The 15897-nt window shown below is 44.1% G+C and overlaps 1 protein-coding gene across 4 annotated transcripts in view; it reads left to right on the forward strand.

Annotated features, from left to right (window-relative positions):
• The window catches only part of METAP1D (methionyl aminopeptidase type 1D, mitochondrial), a 78589-nt gene extending 67640 nt beyond the window's left edge, over positions 1–10949 (forward strand). For all 4 annotated transcript variants that reach the window (XM_059928096.1, XM_059928097.1, XM_059928098.1 and 1 more), the window contains 5 exons: positions 1002–1165; positions 7928–8025; positions 9355–9402; positions 10296–10374; positions 10505–10949. In XM_059928096.1, the coding sequence (XP_059784079.1) occupies positions 1002–1165; positions 7928–8025; positions 9355–9402; positions 10296–10374; positions 10505–10583 (468 nt within the window). In that variant the 3' untranslated portion in view covers positions 10584–10949. The remainder of the gene's footprint in view (positions 1–1001; positions 1166–7927; positions 8026–9354; positions 9403–10295; positions 10375–10504) is intronic.
• Positions 10950–15897: the final 4948 nt, after the last annotated feature.

Consider the following 15897-nt stretch of genomic DNA (forward strand, 5'->3'; position numbering starts at 1 on the left):
TATACAAGAGTATATTTTTTAAGCAGAAGAGTATACATATTAATTTGGTATTAAAACAGAAAGCTCAGGTAAATCTCTTTCTTATTACAGTTTCTGCATTCTATTTCATGAGAAAGAGAAATGTGAAAAATAATTACATAGGACACGTTTATGCAAAATAGCAAATTCCATGCTATATCAAAGGATCAATGTTCAACCAGTCTCCTCTGCCTTCTATAGTTATTACAGTGTTTGGTAATTATTGATTTTTATAATGAATCTGGTGTCTTTCAAGATCCTACAAGGCCTTCTGAGTCATTGAAGACAGATAAAATGCTATTTTCTGTAATTTTATTCTTAAGCCTGTTTTGTTACATTCTGATTCTTTAAAAATCCATGTATAGTGTTTTCTGTTAACATTCTGCTATCTGGAACATTTGATTAAGATTCCACTTCCAGACAGGATTTTCCTATAACATTTTTCATTCCGATATTGAGCCACTTCAGTTCTTGGAACTGAATTCTCCTTCTGTCTGTTATAACACCAACATGTCTATCTTATTTCTTCTTGCCATTATCTATCACTTCCAAGTGTGGGACTGGTAAATAAAAGATAAGTATCTTTATGACACTGAAGAAACTTTTCACTGTGTTAAATACTTCTGGATTCTCTAAACCTATTGTAGTAATTGTGGGTCAGTGTCTTTGGTCACTATTTCTGCATATATAATTTTGTCTCAGAAATAAAATGAGGACTCAAAATGTTAAGGAACATTGCTAATCCTAATGCTGAAATAGCCATACTAGTCACGAAGTTATTTTAAAATTTTGCAATATCATTGCATGTCTTCCTCTTCGTAATTTCTGTAAGGCTATTTCTTCTTTTTTTGTAGGTAAACTTGACAGTAATTCTGGAAGGGTGAAACGCATGGATCTACTAAATACATAAATGAATGCAATGTAGACTTTAGGAGAGTAGATTTTTAAACAGGACGTACTTTTAAATTTCTGCCTGTGTTTAGGTTTACTACAATGGCTACCATGGAGACACCTCTGAAACATTTTTGGTGGGCAATGTGGATGAATGTGGTGAAAAGTTAGTGGAGATTGCCAGGAGGTGTAGAGATGAAGCAATTGCTGCTTGCAGAGCGGGGGCTCCCTTCTCTGTAATTGGAAACACAATCAGGTAAGCCTTACACCGACAAGTAAAGGGAGGGTTGGCAAATGGTACAAAGGTTATTGGTGGCTTGGTATAGAGTTGATGACATGTTTTACTATTCAGAACCATCATTTCAGTCTGATATCAGTATGTGAACTGCCAGGCTGCTGTGTTGTCCCCTGAGTTTAAAAAAAAAAATTTTTTTTTTAAAGTGAATTATATCAGGTCAGCAAAGAAACTTATAGAAGCAGCAAGCAATATTTATGTGACTGCTTTAGTTTTAGCTTGACATGTTGGTCTGTAGTGTTCCTATATTCAAAATCACACCAAACGTGGAAGGAGTAACTAAGAAGGGGTAAGTATCCCAGCTCTTGGATAATGAGACAGGAGAAAAGCTAGATTTTATAAAGGCATGAAGTGAAACATATTCCTGTGATAGAAAGATAAAAAGCATTAGCTCAAGCAAGCCTTACCTTTCAAATTGGTGGATTAACAAACAGCCTGAAAAGGTGATCTTCTGTCTTTTTCTTTTTTTTTTTTTTTTGGTCTGGTTCATTTTCCCTATAAACCATTGTTTTCTTTCCACACAGCCTTCTATGCTTGCTTTTTGATAGTATGTGTATTTTCCAAATTCAAGACTTTTCTTTGTAATGTGTTACCTACTTTAGATCTCTTTTTTTTCCCCATAACTGTTTTGAAGTAGACATACAGAATATGTGTTTTCATTTAACAGTAACATATTTTGTTAAAGATGATCACATCAGTACCTTTTAAAGTACTGTTCTCATTAATATGAACCATTGAATACTTCCCATTTGTCTGAAGGATGGAAGGCTTAGTCACCTTGAAAAGATGCTGCCTTTTTTCTTCGTAAGCCTTCAAATACTTTAAGAAAAAAGGCAGTAAAATATCAGTTAAATGTATTTATGGCTTTAAAAATATTGTAACAGTGTCTGAATCAAACTTTAGTAAAATCTCTTTGGGTTATATGCGAGAAGCTTTTATTGAAGACTTTGAACAAAATTGTGTTTTTGACAGTTTTAAATTATAGGCTAACTAGCCTGGGAAAAAAGGATAGTGTCTCTCTGTTCTTTCATAGGAAATGTTGAATCAGACCCCTACTGGGAAAAGAAATTTAATGCATATCTCACTATCTTACTGTCCATGAATATAATAGAAATGAATTCAAAATGCAGTTTTATTTTTGCAAATGGGATGAGTCGATAGATGTACCTCATATTTTTGAACACCTAGGGTTCAACAAATTTACTGGTGGTGCTCTTGCATTTTAACAAAATTTATTCTTCAGTAGAAGGGGGCAGAGAACACTAGATTCTTATTCAAGCATTCTATCGAGCTCTGCATTCATGGCTGTGTCTAAAGGGCATGTCAGCCTTTGATTCTCTCTGAGAGGTAATTATCCTTTTCCTGTCACGGAACAACAAATGATAGCTAACTACAGAGGCACATTTGCAGTAGTCACATTCATCAACTGCAGAAAAAAAAATTCAATTTAATTGTGCAACACAGCTGCACATGGGCTTTTGAGCATTTCTGTTGTTCTCCCTGTCTCGCTATTCCTCCCTCCAGATCTATTTTTTAAACTTTTTTTCTGGTTATTTTTTCCCTTTTTTTGTCTCTTCTTCCATTTTTACTCTCTGTACTTTCTTGTTAAAGTAATTTTCCTTTGTGGCTCTCATTCTTTTTTCCCCATTGAAGGCTATGAATGTAGAAAATTATCACAATTACTCATATAATTGAGCCTCTTTGTAGCAAGTGCAACTCCAGTAGCCTTTCTCCATCATGAAAATGGTTTCATTATAGGGTTTTTCATATTCTCTGACACCATCTACACAGAGGAACAGGCGTGCAGATGAGATGTACTAGGAACAGGCTAGATCAGTAAGGTCACAGTAGGAATAATTAGCTCTGCTATGGAAAGAGCATCTAGGCCTTTTACTGCTACATAAATGTACTGTCCGTGGCTTTTAGTCACAAAAAAACTTACTAACAAATGGAGCTCCCGCCTACTACTTTGAAAAAAAGATTTGTATCAACACTACAATTTTCCATCATTAAGACTAATAACACAGAGCCTAGTATACATCAAGGGGAATAAAAAGAAAAATCTCACATTCAAGTGGCGGCTGGGTGCTGACCTTTGTTCCCTTTTTTTGTGTACGACTTAACTCTTTACAAAAAAGAGCCACACGCCACACCAACATGCAGGTGAACTCCAGCTAGTACTAGCAAAGCATAGCATTCAGTCGGAAAATCTGATAAATCTCCATGCAGGATAATGCATTTCATTACATATTCACTACATTAATTCTAGCTACATAAAAAAAAAAAGAAGAAGAAGAGGAGTAAAATTGAAAGTGACATTGGATTTTAGCTATCTGGATACAAAGGTCAGTTTTCGCAGAGGCTGAATTTGCATGTACAAGCTCCTTTGAAAACCAGATCAGTCCCGACAACTGCACTTACGAAACTATGTGAAAAATAACAGACAATGAACTTTTTCCTTTACCCTAATGCATTTCATTATTTAGATGGTCTATGTCTGCCGCTGAGGAGGAAACTGGCCCCAATTCTAACAAATGTTTGTTCTGATGTGTTAAGGCAGTGTTTCTGGACATCTATTATTTCGCCTTTTCTCATTCAGGCAAAATCTCAAGGGAGTAAATAAACAAACAGTCTCCACCTTTAAGCCCAAAATACTTGGAGTCATTACAGACCGAAGGTTGACAAACATCTTTCAACTCAGCCTCGTTTATTTTAAGATACTCACCATCTTTTGCATAGCCTCCCTCTACTGATACACCATGAAAAGAACATTCAAGCATCTTTCAGTAGTATTATGTCACCAAAAACCTGGTGATCTTTATAGGAAATTTTGAAATTTTCTGAAACCTAAAGGATAGGATGGTATCTCTGAAGAAGCATTGGCTAAAAGAGTTTAATGAAAAGAGTTCTCTCTGTGCCCTTCTGCTTCATGAGGGATAGCTAGTGATCTTTAGGTTACAGTGTTATTATACTCACTGTACTTGCATATGCTTTAAAATATTTCTAAATCTGTATTTTTGTTATTACCTCTAGATGATATGAGCTGTACATATGAAGATATTGTGAATGTGTAGATTCATGCATCACAAATATGTGACAGTTCAATCAAAAATAATTTAAACTTATACTTGTAAATGTCATGATGAAAGTATCAATGAATGGTTTTTAATGTTTAATTCATAAGTATATGTTTTGATATTAATTTAGAAGAATATAAAGCAGATTTTTAAAAATAATCTCTTTCTATTAGATTATGCACATTTAAACAATAAGTGGCGCAGGCAAAATAAGTCATTTTAATGTCATCTGTGGTGGATTTTTCTTGACAGCTACTGTAAATTACAATTACACTGCTTCTCTCTGCACATGAAAGTAAGCATTGCAATAAATTATCTTTTATTTCAATCCATCATGTCTGCTTTTCAGAAACAGAAAACCTCAAATAAAAGTTCAGCACTATTGTAAGAAAAATACAGTAATTTGTGATCCAGTTTGAAACAAAAAAATGTACCACTCTTTTAGAAAACAGTTGTTGGCTTTCAAAAATATTACTAATTGTACTTAAACGTTCCTTGTCATTAAAGGGAATCCTTGAATTTGTGCATTCCTGCATTCAAAACTACTGCTTAAAATAAAAATCTGGAAAGATTAAAGTAAAATTCCATAACTTAGAAAATCAGGTGCCATTTGAGATCCTTTAATTAGAGATGTGACCATTTGGAAATCAGTGCTGTTTATAGAGTTCATGAGAAAATGGTAATAAAACAATTTTCATGTGTATTTTTATTTCTTTAGAAGAGTATGTACTTAAATATAGTACTCCTCTGCCCTCTTGGGTAATGTATTCTTAGTCATAAAATGTAGTTTAAGTGTATCAAGAATTTTAATTTATCTGGACAAAACTTCAATTGAGGAAAACTATCTCATGAAAGGGAATTAAATTAAGAAAATGATCACAAGATGAAATTCCTTTAGAGAGATTTTTCTTTCAACTCTAAACCGTACCTGAAACATGAACTGTAATAATACAGTATAATTTTCAGGTAAGTTCATTAACTACTTTTATACATCTCCTTCCTCCTCTCCCCTCCTCTCCTCCCCAAATATTCCATCTGAAGGCCTTCAAATCATAGATGTACTCAGGCTCATGTGAGTGGCTGTCTTAGAAAATTTTTAATTAGAGAAAATCAGAACAGAAGAGCTAATACCAGGAGCGTTCTTTTGGTAGATTTTAACAAAAAGAAGGCAGATTTCATCTGTGAAATGTCCAAGGCAAGAAGACCCTCATGCTCAGAAATGGGTCATCCCCTCGATGGCTGGTGTTGGGGAGCAGTTGTATACTTCTTGGGCACCCCTGCCCACCCAGCAGCTTCCATTTTCCCCAACACACCAGTCAGGAGAAGCACGTGTACTCCACTTTCCCATGCCACAACTAGGGATCCTAGCCACTTGATTCCATGTTAGAGTGGAATTTGCTACTACAAATTGCTTGGATTGCCTCCACAAAGTTAGATTTAAACCCTAGAATCAGGTAAATAATCTTGTGCTTCCCTTATATTCCAAAATAGAAGAACAGTATATAGGAGAATAGTAGAAGGGGTACTCTTTTCAACAGTAATTAGAAACATTAATGAGATTTTATTCCATTCAGTCCCAGGAAGTATGCGTTAAAAAGCGAACTACCAATCCAGAAGGAAAATACCCTAAAAAGCAGACAGGCGTGTTTACTTAGTTCCTGAGAATCAAGCACTGAGATGGGTGCTCAACCAAGGAACTGAGGGAAATTTGTCCTGTTCTTTTCCTCTTTCCACACAGCTGTGAAATCCTCTGACCTTTGCATCCAGGACACATACATTCTATGATCCTCCTATAACCAGAAGTTCCAGCAGGATCCAGGCAGTAAATTGTTGTAGAATGCACTCAGATATCTTTAGCCACCTAGTAATTGCACAGCTTCTTTTATGAAGAGGAATGAGAGGTATCGGCAGCGGGGGGGGGGGGGGGGGGGGGGGGAGGGACCCCAGGTGTTTTTTCAGAGTGGGCTTTCTTCCTCTCCTCTCATCGGAAATTAAAATGAAGATTGCCACTGTAACACACATTTACGACGTAGCTGTGATGCCTGCCAATCAATTAGAGCCTTAAAAAAGAACAAAAACAAAAAACTAGTTTGGTTTTTTAAGAAAAGAAAATAGAACAGTTTATAATGAATCCTCTTAGAATTATTGAGGTTTGTTGGGACATAGATAACATAATTTACAGGTTTAGATAGAACCCCTTCTTGTAAAAAAAAAAATACTAGATCAGTTTATCTTACTAAATAATCTCTCTTCCACCCTCTATCCACTCTCCATCCTGAGTTTCTATTCAGAAATTGTGTGGTACAAATAGGAACATCTTGGAAAAGTTGTTATACCTCCTGTCCAAAGTGCAAAGACACACAGAAATAAGTATAACCATAAAGAACAACTTAAGAGAGAAGAGCGTTCACTTACCATTCTTCCCAACACATGCATAGCTCACCTATTTCTGAACTGTTACATGGAAATTAAATCTGAATGAGAGGCTGCCCACCTGCTATTTATAGTGATATCCTGGCCTAAGTGAAGACATTTTACAGGTCTGGAGATGAAGGTTAAAAATGTATAGAGCAAAGTATATCGACAGGAATGCTCATAAAGATGCTGGCTAAACGCCTTTGAGTTCATGTTAAACTAAACCGAAGGGCTGTTGGAACCTCTAGTTTGGGATCTAAGAACTTTGGTTTTGTTAAGAATTTAAAGAGTGGGCCTGTAAATCCCAAACCATTATTATGGTTAGGGTTAAGGCACTTTGCCCTTCATCCACATGAAAATATAAATTGTTAATGATATGTATGTTCTTGTCTTTCTGGTGCTCCCAGAAATGAACATGTTCACCTGATTGCAAAAATGACTTCTTAACCTTGCAGGTGAAGATTTTAGGGTTGGATTCTAAGATTTCACTTATATGTGGGATAGATGGAACCCAAAAGATTTGCATGTAGAAGTAACTAATGAAGCATTAAGAATTAGGAATCACAATACTAGCTTCACTTAAGCATCGTAGCGATTAAAAAGCATTTTTTATGAATTTTGTTAATGGTGTAACTCTTTAGTAGAAATCCCAAATAATCACAAAGTTTTGGAGTGTTTCAAGAATACTGACAAAATAGATGTGACCTTTTGTGTGAGTGTGTCTGTTTGTAAAATGTTTAATGTTCTGAAATAGACCAGAATAAGGGAATTATAGAAGTAGGAAGTCACATTTCAGATTGCAATTTTTTCGTTTGGTTCCCAAATCAGTGGTAATTTGCACAGCCTTTTTGTGAAACTCCATACAAATCAGGCAGGTTTTTATGACCTGCCTTACCTGCACATGTATCTTGGTTATACTGAGCTATATATGTGTGCATGCACACTCATCATCTAAAAGTGGCCTTGTTTGAATGCTGTACTGAAGTAAATGAAGCAAATGACTGTGTTAGATACATACCTTTTTTTCTTCATTTATCCAGAGGGAGTTGTTACAAGCTGTGACAAAATTTAAAATTTTTCCAGAATAATGAAAACAAGTTGTTACCATCCGACTCTAAATATAACTTATTTTTTTCTTTTCAGAGAATATTTTGAAGTGACTTTGTCTTATCTGTGTATGCATTTAAAATGATCCAATTTAATTAAGTATTTTGTTTGGTCACTTTTAAAGCCAGATAACTCATCAGAATGGTTTGCACGTCTGTCCACATTTTGTGGGACATGGGATAGGATCTTACTTTCATGGACATCCAGAAATTTGGCATCATGGTAAGAAAGTTAGTTTGGGAGCTGTTTATTGAATGTAATCAGGATAAAGCAGTTTTGCTCCTGAATCCCTTGCTGCAATTTTGAATCCACATTGTCATCCTTTCCTATGAGTGTGTGGGTGGGAATGGGGGGGGGGGGTCCTACCTAATCGTAACCAGCACATTACTATGTTATTGAATTAGAGCCCAGCCGTTTCAGTCCCAAAATAAGGTTTATTTTGCTTTTTGTCTTCTGAAGGGTGATGGCTGGAAGGCACAAGGGATATTTGTCTAGAAAAAGTTACTGAAAACAAAACACCACAGCATCAATGTCCCAGCAGCATGCACATATGACTGTTTTCTGTTTTTCTTTTTCTGCCCCCTTCTCAAACCGCTGACTGTTGTGGTTAAACTTCATTACATCCTACACAGCGTTGACAGCTGATGTATTTAGCAGCGTGTACTCTTAGTGATTTCTAGATTATACCCACCCTGGTTCTTTCCCCAGAATCTCCTGTTTTTCACTGCCTAGATGTGTACCCTACAGTGAGAAAGCAAGGGTGGGCCAGAAAGGGTGGGGTATTTGGGTTAGGGTAGGAAGCAGTTCTGTGGAGTGCCCCCAAGGGGGGTGCACACCTGGACAGGGAACAAAGGAAAGTTGGTCCTAGAGCCTTGACCTGTGTGCTTGGGGTGGGAGCAGCCCCTGGAGGAACTACTGGCTGGAATCCATCCCCTGGAAGATCCCTAGAGACTCAGCAGGTCAGAACTCCCTTTGGGCCAAAGAGCTCCACCAGAGGCAGCTCATAAGAGGCCCAGGCTGGAGTGCAGAAAGGGCCTCTCAGGCATGTGCCCACCCAGCGCCAACACCTGGAAATATTTCAAGTCACCCCTGTTCTTGCCTCCTACCAACCTGCCTTCCCTTTGACTCAGTTCCCAAGATGCCTTACTCTTTGGGTTGGAGGTGTGGAGGGCAAAGTCCAGGACCCAGCGAAGCCAGGAGACCTCAGAACAAGTGGCCAGGGGACAGTGGAGAGGGGGAGCCCAACAGGTGTCTCAAGCACCCAGGCTGCTTTTGCTCAGCCTTGGTGCACCCTTTCTAGGGGCCCTGACCCCAAGCTCAGAAAATGCAAAGGCTGAGGCCTAGGAGCCCTGTGCTTATTAACCCATGGGTGGTAGCTACCACCCAGGATTCTAGAAACCTCCACCCTTTCTTCCTAAAAGAAAAAATAAATAAAATAACCATGTTTTTCGAGCAGCCTAACCCCTCTTAATTCCGTTTCTCTCTGTCCTCTCCATTTCCCATTCCCGCTCCCCACACCCATTGTCTTCTGTTTTTGTTTTTGTTTTACAGCGAATGACAGCGATCTGCGCATGGAGGAGGGCATGGCGTTCACCGTAGGTCAGTGCTGAGCTCCTCTTCAGAGGGCAGTGGACCCCCCGCGGAAGCAGCGGCGCTGGCCTAGGCCAGGCAGTCCAGTTGAAGGACTAATAACGCCAATCAGCATAATGAAATAATTCAGATGCATAGTAAATCTGATTAAATAATATCCTCGAGCCCCATCTTCCTAAATCAGATACTTACCGACACATTTAGGAGACGGCAGCCGTCCAACCTTTAATTCTGTTACCAGCGTAATGTGGTGTTTGGGTTTTTTGTGTTGTTTTGCGGGGTGTTTTTGTTTTTGTTCTTCATTAACACCCAGTGACTAGAGGCGATTACGTCCCTTGCTCCCTGTCAGCTAGTGACATCCTCTCTGGTAACCCATTCCTGGCTGATCATGTGATCGGTGTCACCACCAAATTCCAATCACCTAAGACCCTGAAGGTGTCATATTTCTGACTGTGGGGCTTAATGGAGAAGCAATTAGAGTGAAATAAGAAAATTGTTATTTGCTGATTAATGAACATTTTGAGCAGGTTTTAAAAATTCAAATATTTTTAAAAACTGACTGGTATTCATAAGAGGGACTGGTGTTTGGGTGGTTATTATCCACAGGGTCCTAATTAAGGCTTGATTAAAATGCCCTTTTTTCCTCTAAAAAAATTACGAACTAGGCAACTTCATACATTTTTGAATGCCATAGCGTTTCCTCTTCCTACTGTTTGGTTTGTAGCGTACTATGTAAGCAACATCAATTATCAGAGCTTGCGAGATGACAACATGAACCCGTGGGGGGAAGCACTTGGAGGGAGGGAGGAGAACCTTTTTATTCTCTTTTTTGATAATCAGCCGAAACAATGTTTGACAAGAATCTGATTAGATCACTGCAGTAAATATTTTCCCTCTTACAGAGCCAATTATAACCGAGGGAGCCCCTGAATTTAAAGTGCTGGAGGATGCATGGACTGTGGTCTCCTTGGACAATCAAAGGTGTTTGCTTTCTGCCGGTTGCTTTTAAATTGTGTAGAGAGAGAAGGTTCGTCCGACGACGCGGGCGAGCTGCTGCTCCCCGCCCCGCCGGCGCTTGAGCGCTTGCTGATCGCTGCCTTGTGTGTTTCAGGTCGGCCCAGTTCGAGCACACAGTTCTCATCACGTCGGGGGGCGCGCAGATCCTGACCAAACTGCCCCACGAGGCCTGAGGAACCACCCAAAGGTCGCAGAGACCCGGCGCCTTTTTTCTTAAATTTCTGAAATCCAGCTGGAGAACTTTGAGAAAGAAACAGGCTAACGGCAGGTCTCACAGTAACCTACCCAGCACCTAGTAGCGCCTTGGGAAAACGCGGTGGGTACTGGTGGCCGTTGAGAGCTCAGATCCGAGGCCCCGATGTGGCCGTGCGGCTTCGGAAAGACGGGTCCTGGCGCCGGGCTCTGCTTCCCAACGCGGGAAACGCATCTGGAAGGGAGTGGGGACGCCCTCATTTGGAAGACGAGGGATTCCTAGAAATGCACAGCTTTCTCTTTCCCTTGTCTTGACTGCCGGAATAAAAAGCTTTCACCTCCTAAAACCGCTGTGTCTTGTGCTCCTTCATCTCTGACGGTTTCTAGGGGAAGAGGGTAGGTGGTTAATTTTTGAGTCTCTGAACTTTCGACACGCCCGCGCAGAAAGAAAAGCCCCAGCCTAGCTGTTAGGAATTTTTTCAAAGTCTCTTTTTTACCCCCTTTTGGACCCCCCCATTGGCCAGCCCTGAGGGAGCTCGCGGGGGCCAGCTGCCCCCAGCCCTTCCGGTTCTTTCCCCTTCATGGCCGCTTTGCGATGAAAAGATTAGCCCGCCAGCGGAGGAGTTAGCTACAAATATTTCCTTGCCTCTGGACCCTGGGCCTGGCCCTTCCGCAGGGGTTATCACTCCAAAAACTTGACTTTCCTGGTCCTCTGCGGCTCCTCTTCCCTGCCTTCAACCCGCCCCGCGCGCCCATCCCAAAGGTTAAATTTGAGAGACCCTCCCTCCAACACACAAAGGCAAGCTAGACCGTTTGTCCTGCTAGGAATTGGAGCATGGGTCCCACCCGCCCAGATGTGAGCAGTGTCTGGCGGGTCTCCTCCCTAAATTGATCTCTTCCAATACTGGCCTTCTTCAGACCTGCGCCAATGCGCTGGAGACTCAGAGCATCCCTGCAAGATGAGACACGGGAACTTTTGAGAGCAAGGGCCTAGTTAGTCGGGATTGGAGCTGGCGAGTTTAACCCTGATTCAGCCTGCCAGCAGCTCCACCTGCTTCAGAAGCAGGAAATCCAAGGGTCCACATTCTGCGTCTCCCAAGGCTCATTACCGCCCTGAGTACCCTGCCTTTCTTAGGGCTCGCTCCTCAGGACCTCTTCACACCTGGGCTCAGAGGTGGAAAGGGCTGGGCTTCTAGCAAGCCATGTAGAAAGTAGTCTCCCCCTGGTCACGGTTTTAGGGTGTCCCGCCCATCAGTGCTTGTGCTAACTCTTGTTTCTACTGAAGCGGGTTTTACAAAGCTGCCATGCACTAAATACAGATTGGGCTCAGCTCCAGACCACCAAGGAAATGTGGACACCTGTCATTGCCATGACAGGTGGCCTCTGTGATAGGACTGGAGAGCCAGCTCGTCGATGTGACATTCAGAGTGTGGGAAAAGTTATAGGAAACTGAGGCCAACGAGCGTGCTTGGAAAAGTGGCTAGTTCGAGCTTTTCCCTGAACTCGGGGTTCTCATGGGCATCCTCCAACCTTTCCAGCTCCCTTTCTCTGCGTCCAGGTATGTAGAATTTGGACAGAGGTGATTCCGATTCTAGTGGATCTGAGAGCTGGAAAAGATGAGGGAAGGGTTCAAGATTTACAAGATCCACAGGAAAACTTTAGGGTGCCGGGGAGTTGGCCAAGAAAAGGCCTAGAGACTGAGGCTGCTGCCCCAGAACAACCCGAATTTTCTAGAGAGGAACAAGGCCCAGATGGCCTTGGGAGAGTTTTGCCAGAGAATGACTTCATTTCTCTCCTAGATTAGTCAGATTGCAGCGATTAGCCAGTATCTTATCTACGGATCCGTTTACCCGGAGATTCCCCAAGAATAATTTCATTAGGACCACAGAATTTTACCAGCCACTGGGATAACACGCTGCTTGTGCAGTAATTCTTCCGAGGTGGAGGTATTTATGGGACAGGTTTATAATCCCACTTATTAAAGTGACTAACCTCAAGTTTAAATATGATACGTATATATGTATATATACTAGCACCAGCCAATCGTCAGCAGCTCCGTAGGACACAAACTTGAATTAGAATGAACTCCGTTTAACATGCTTTGAAGTTGAAATTTGGAAGCAGATTTTAAAATATCTTGTCCACGTCCCCACCCCCAATCCCGCCAACTCAACTGGCCCCAAACCTCACCCCAGGTTGCAGGGATTCCAGCCACGCGTGACTACTGCTAACACCACAAGGCGCCCGGTCCTGTGGTGTCTCCTACAGGTCCTACTCGGAATCCGGGGCTCTCAGGATAAATGAGAGAGTTTTGTTGCCTCTCTGAGTTGGGACAGGCGAAGATCTAAGCAAGCCGGTGTTTCAGAACAGGTGTCGCCTTAGCGGTGAGGGTTGGGAGGGATCCACCCTGGGCTCTTAGAATAGAGATAAGATCACACAAGGAGAAGCTAGTCAAGGCCGGGCGTCTCAGCGCCCGAGGGCCCCGGCTCAGCCACCCCTCCCCGAACCTGCTTCTCTGGGGCTAAGAAATAATTCCGGAGTGTAGACACTCCCTCGCCCAGATAATAATTCATTTTTAAAATAACCCAGGCTCTGAAACCGTTTCCCGTGCGGGTCCTTTGTTCCCTGGAGCCAGCCCCGTCCCCTGCGCTGCGGAAGGCTTGGATTCCCCCCTCCAGAAGTGAACGGCAAAGAGCCCTGGAGACCGTCGCAACCTGTGGCCGCCTCTCTCCCTTTCCCCCACCCTGCAGTTCTGTGGAACAAACTGGCCCAGGGCAGCCCAGCCGTCGGGTTTCCTCACGCCTTGCCCTGAGCACCCGCAATCGCCAGCCTTGCTTCCCTCCGTCCCAATCCCTACCCCGCGCCAGCCGCGGCGATCACTTACGTGGGCAGGGCCCATGAGGCGCGCGGGAGACCAGGGGCCCGGGCGGCATCAGCTGCGGTGCAGGGCGCACCGCACTCAGCACCCCAAAACAGGCGCTAGGAAAGAGCAGTTAAAACCACAAGTGCAACACGGAAATCAAGAGGAGTGGAACGGCTCCGGGAGTTGCCTGGTGGCGGAGTCATTAGCTGGTTGTTGCTGCAAAGCCTCACCGTGTGCTTCGGCGATTAAGGGGGGGAAAGAAAAGAAAAAAGAGAAAGAAAGAAGGAAAAATCTTTTTAATCGTTGGCAAACCCGTTATTGGTTTGGAGGATTGGTTGTTTTGTTTTGCTTGGCTTTTGTTTTTTGCTCCAACCACGCTGCCTGAAATATCTCTGCCCCCCAATATCTTACCCTTAAACCAAAGGAGAGGAAGTCCCCGGGCAGCAGCTGCTGCTACAGAAGTTAAATGCGAGAAGCCCCTTCCACTAATATCTGTAACGACAGCACCGATGTAATTTGTTTTGAATGTTCATTTTTATTGGTGTTGCCTCTGCCAAAATGTGCTTGATTACAGAGGTTTGTCCTGTGATCACTGCGCACTCTAGAAAGGGGAAGGTGCCTCGGCGAAGGTTCAGCTCAGGCCAGATCAAACCCTGGGCTGTTTAAGGCTGAAAGGCTGCATGTTGCTATTAGTGTTAAATATATGGCTAATTATGCGTATGAAAATTAAACATCAGTGTTATGCTAATGGGGCGCCTTCAGCTGCGGATCCGAGCACTTGAGACTACCATTTAATCAAATGAATCAGTAACTAATACATCTGCACGTGTGAACTTTCACAAGATCATTTCCCTGTTCCCGTCACACCGCTAAATTATGAAAGAAATAATTATCAACACTTTCTAATTACCTAACAAAGTAATTTGGGATTCACCGTGGGGCTGGCGGGATAGGGAACCAACAGCCCCTTGGCAGCCTGCGTGGTGCGCGCCACGCCTCATGGGGGGTGGCTGTGTGGCGGTGGCGGCGGGGGCTTTTGTGCACTTTTCTGTACCTAGCGCCCCAGCAGATAGAAGGCGCCGCGGAAGCTTTTGCCTCCACCAGCTCTATCCCAGGCCCAGTGGCGCCCGCTTTGACCCCTGGAGATGAGGAGGATCCTGGGTGACAATGAGAGACGTGTTCACACACAGACAAGCGAGCCTACCACTGGCCTGGTTTTGCTGCGGGTTTTGGTGTCCTCCAGGACTCCTACACCCCGGGTACTCTCGCCAGACCCCAGGAGGCCGGAAAATGACCACCTGGCGTCCGCGGCTCAAGCAGAACTGAGCCCGCCAGCTCCTAGGCTCCACTCCGTGCCGCGCCCTAGGGGCGAGTGAGCCGGGGCGCTCGGCGCAGAGGGAATGGAGAGGGGAGGGGGGGGAGGAGGAAGGTTGGGAGGGAAAGAGGAGGTGGGTGTTGGGGGGAGGGGGCGGTGCGGTCGCCTTTCCTGGGAGGAGAAGCGCGGGTTCCTGGCTCTCCGCGCGCACTGTTTTAATCAGACCGGTGCAGCCTCGAGCTGGAGTGGCCAGCTTGGCCTGGAGCAATGCGAGCGGGCCCCAGGGAGCGGCGGCGGCGCGGCGGCCGAGTGAGTGAGTTCGCCCAGAGGGCCCCAAACCCTCCCCCAGGGATGTGGCAGAGCGGACCCAGGCCAGGGAGGCGCCGCCGGGAGAGTGCTGCGCTAGGCACGAGACTCTCGGGAGGACAGCGCTCTGTTGACTGCCTCCGGCGCCCCCATTGCGCGACTCCGCGTACGGGAGGCCGCGGCCGGGCTCCAAAGCCGCCCTAGCTCTGCACCGGACCGGGTGGCGATTGCTAGGAGAAACTGCCTTGGTTCCCGGTGTTGGGGGCGGTCGGAGGGTGGGGACAGTAGGAGGGGGTGGGCGGCGGTGCCGAACCACTGGTTGATTTCTGGGAAGTAAGACGCGCCGGGGAGGCGGGAGGCTGATGAGCCGCGGGCCGCGGAGGTCCCGGCGCGGACGCCTCAGCCCATTGTGCGCCCCACGCTGCGTGCTCTGTTGCAGAGGAGCCCCGGCCGGGAGGTGTGGATGCGTCTCTCCCGAGGCCGGGCCGCCTCGCCCGCTCTAGTCCAGCGGAGCCGGAGCGCCTCGGACCAATCCCCGGTGATTATGCAAGACAGCGGACCAATCAGCTCCGCCAGCTCATGAATATTTATGACCTTGGCTGAGTCAAAGCTTTGAAGCGAGTTTGGGGAGCTCGGCAGCATCATGCTTAGACTTTTCAAAGAGACAAACTCCATTTTCTTATGAATGGAAAGTGAAAACCCCTGTTACGCTTAAATTGGGTTCCTTCCTGTCCTGAGAAACACAGAGACCCCCAAAAGGGAAGCAGAGGAGAGAGAGAGAGAGACCCACACCCAGACCCCGCGAGAAGAG

The sequence above is a fragment of the Balaenoptera ricei genome, chromosome 7 (genome assembly GCF_028023285.1).
Source record: "Balaenoptera ricei isolate mBalRic1 chromosome 7, mBalRic1.hap2, whole genome shotgun sequence".
Lineage (NCBI taxonomy): Eukaryota > Metazoa > Chordata > Mammalia > Artiodactyla > Balaenopteridae > Balaenoptera > Balaenoptera ricei.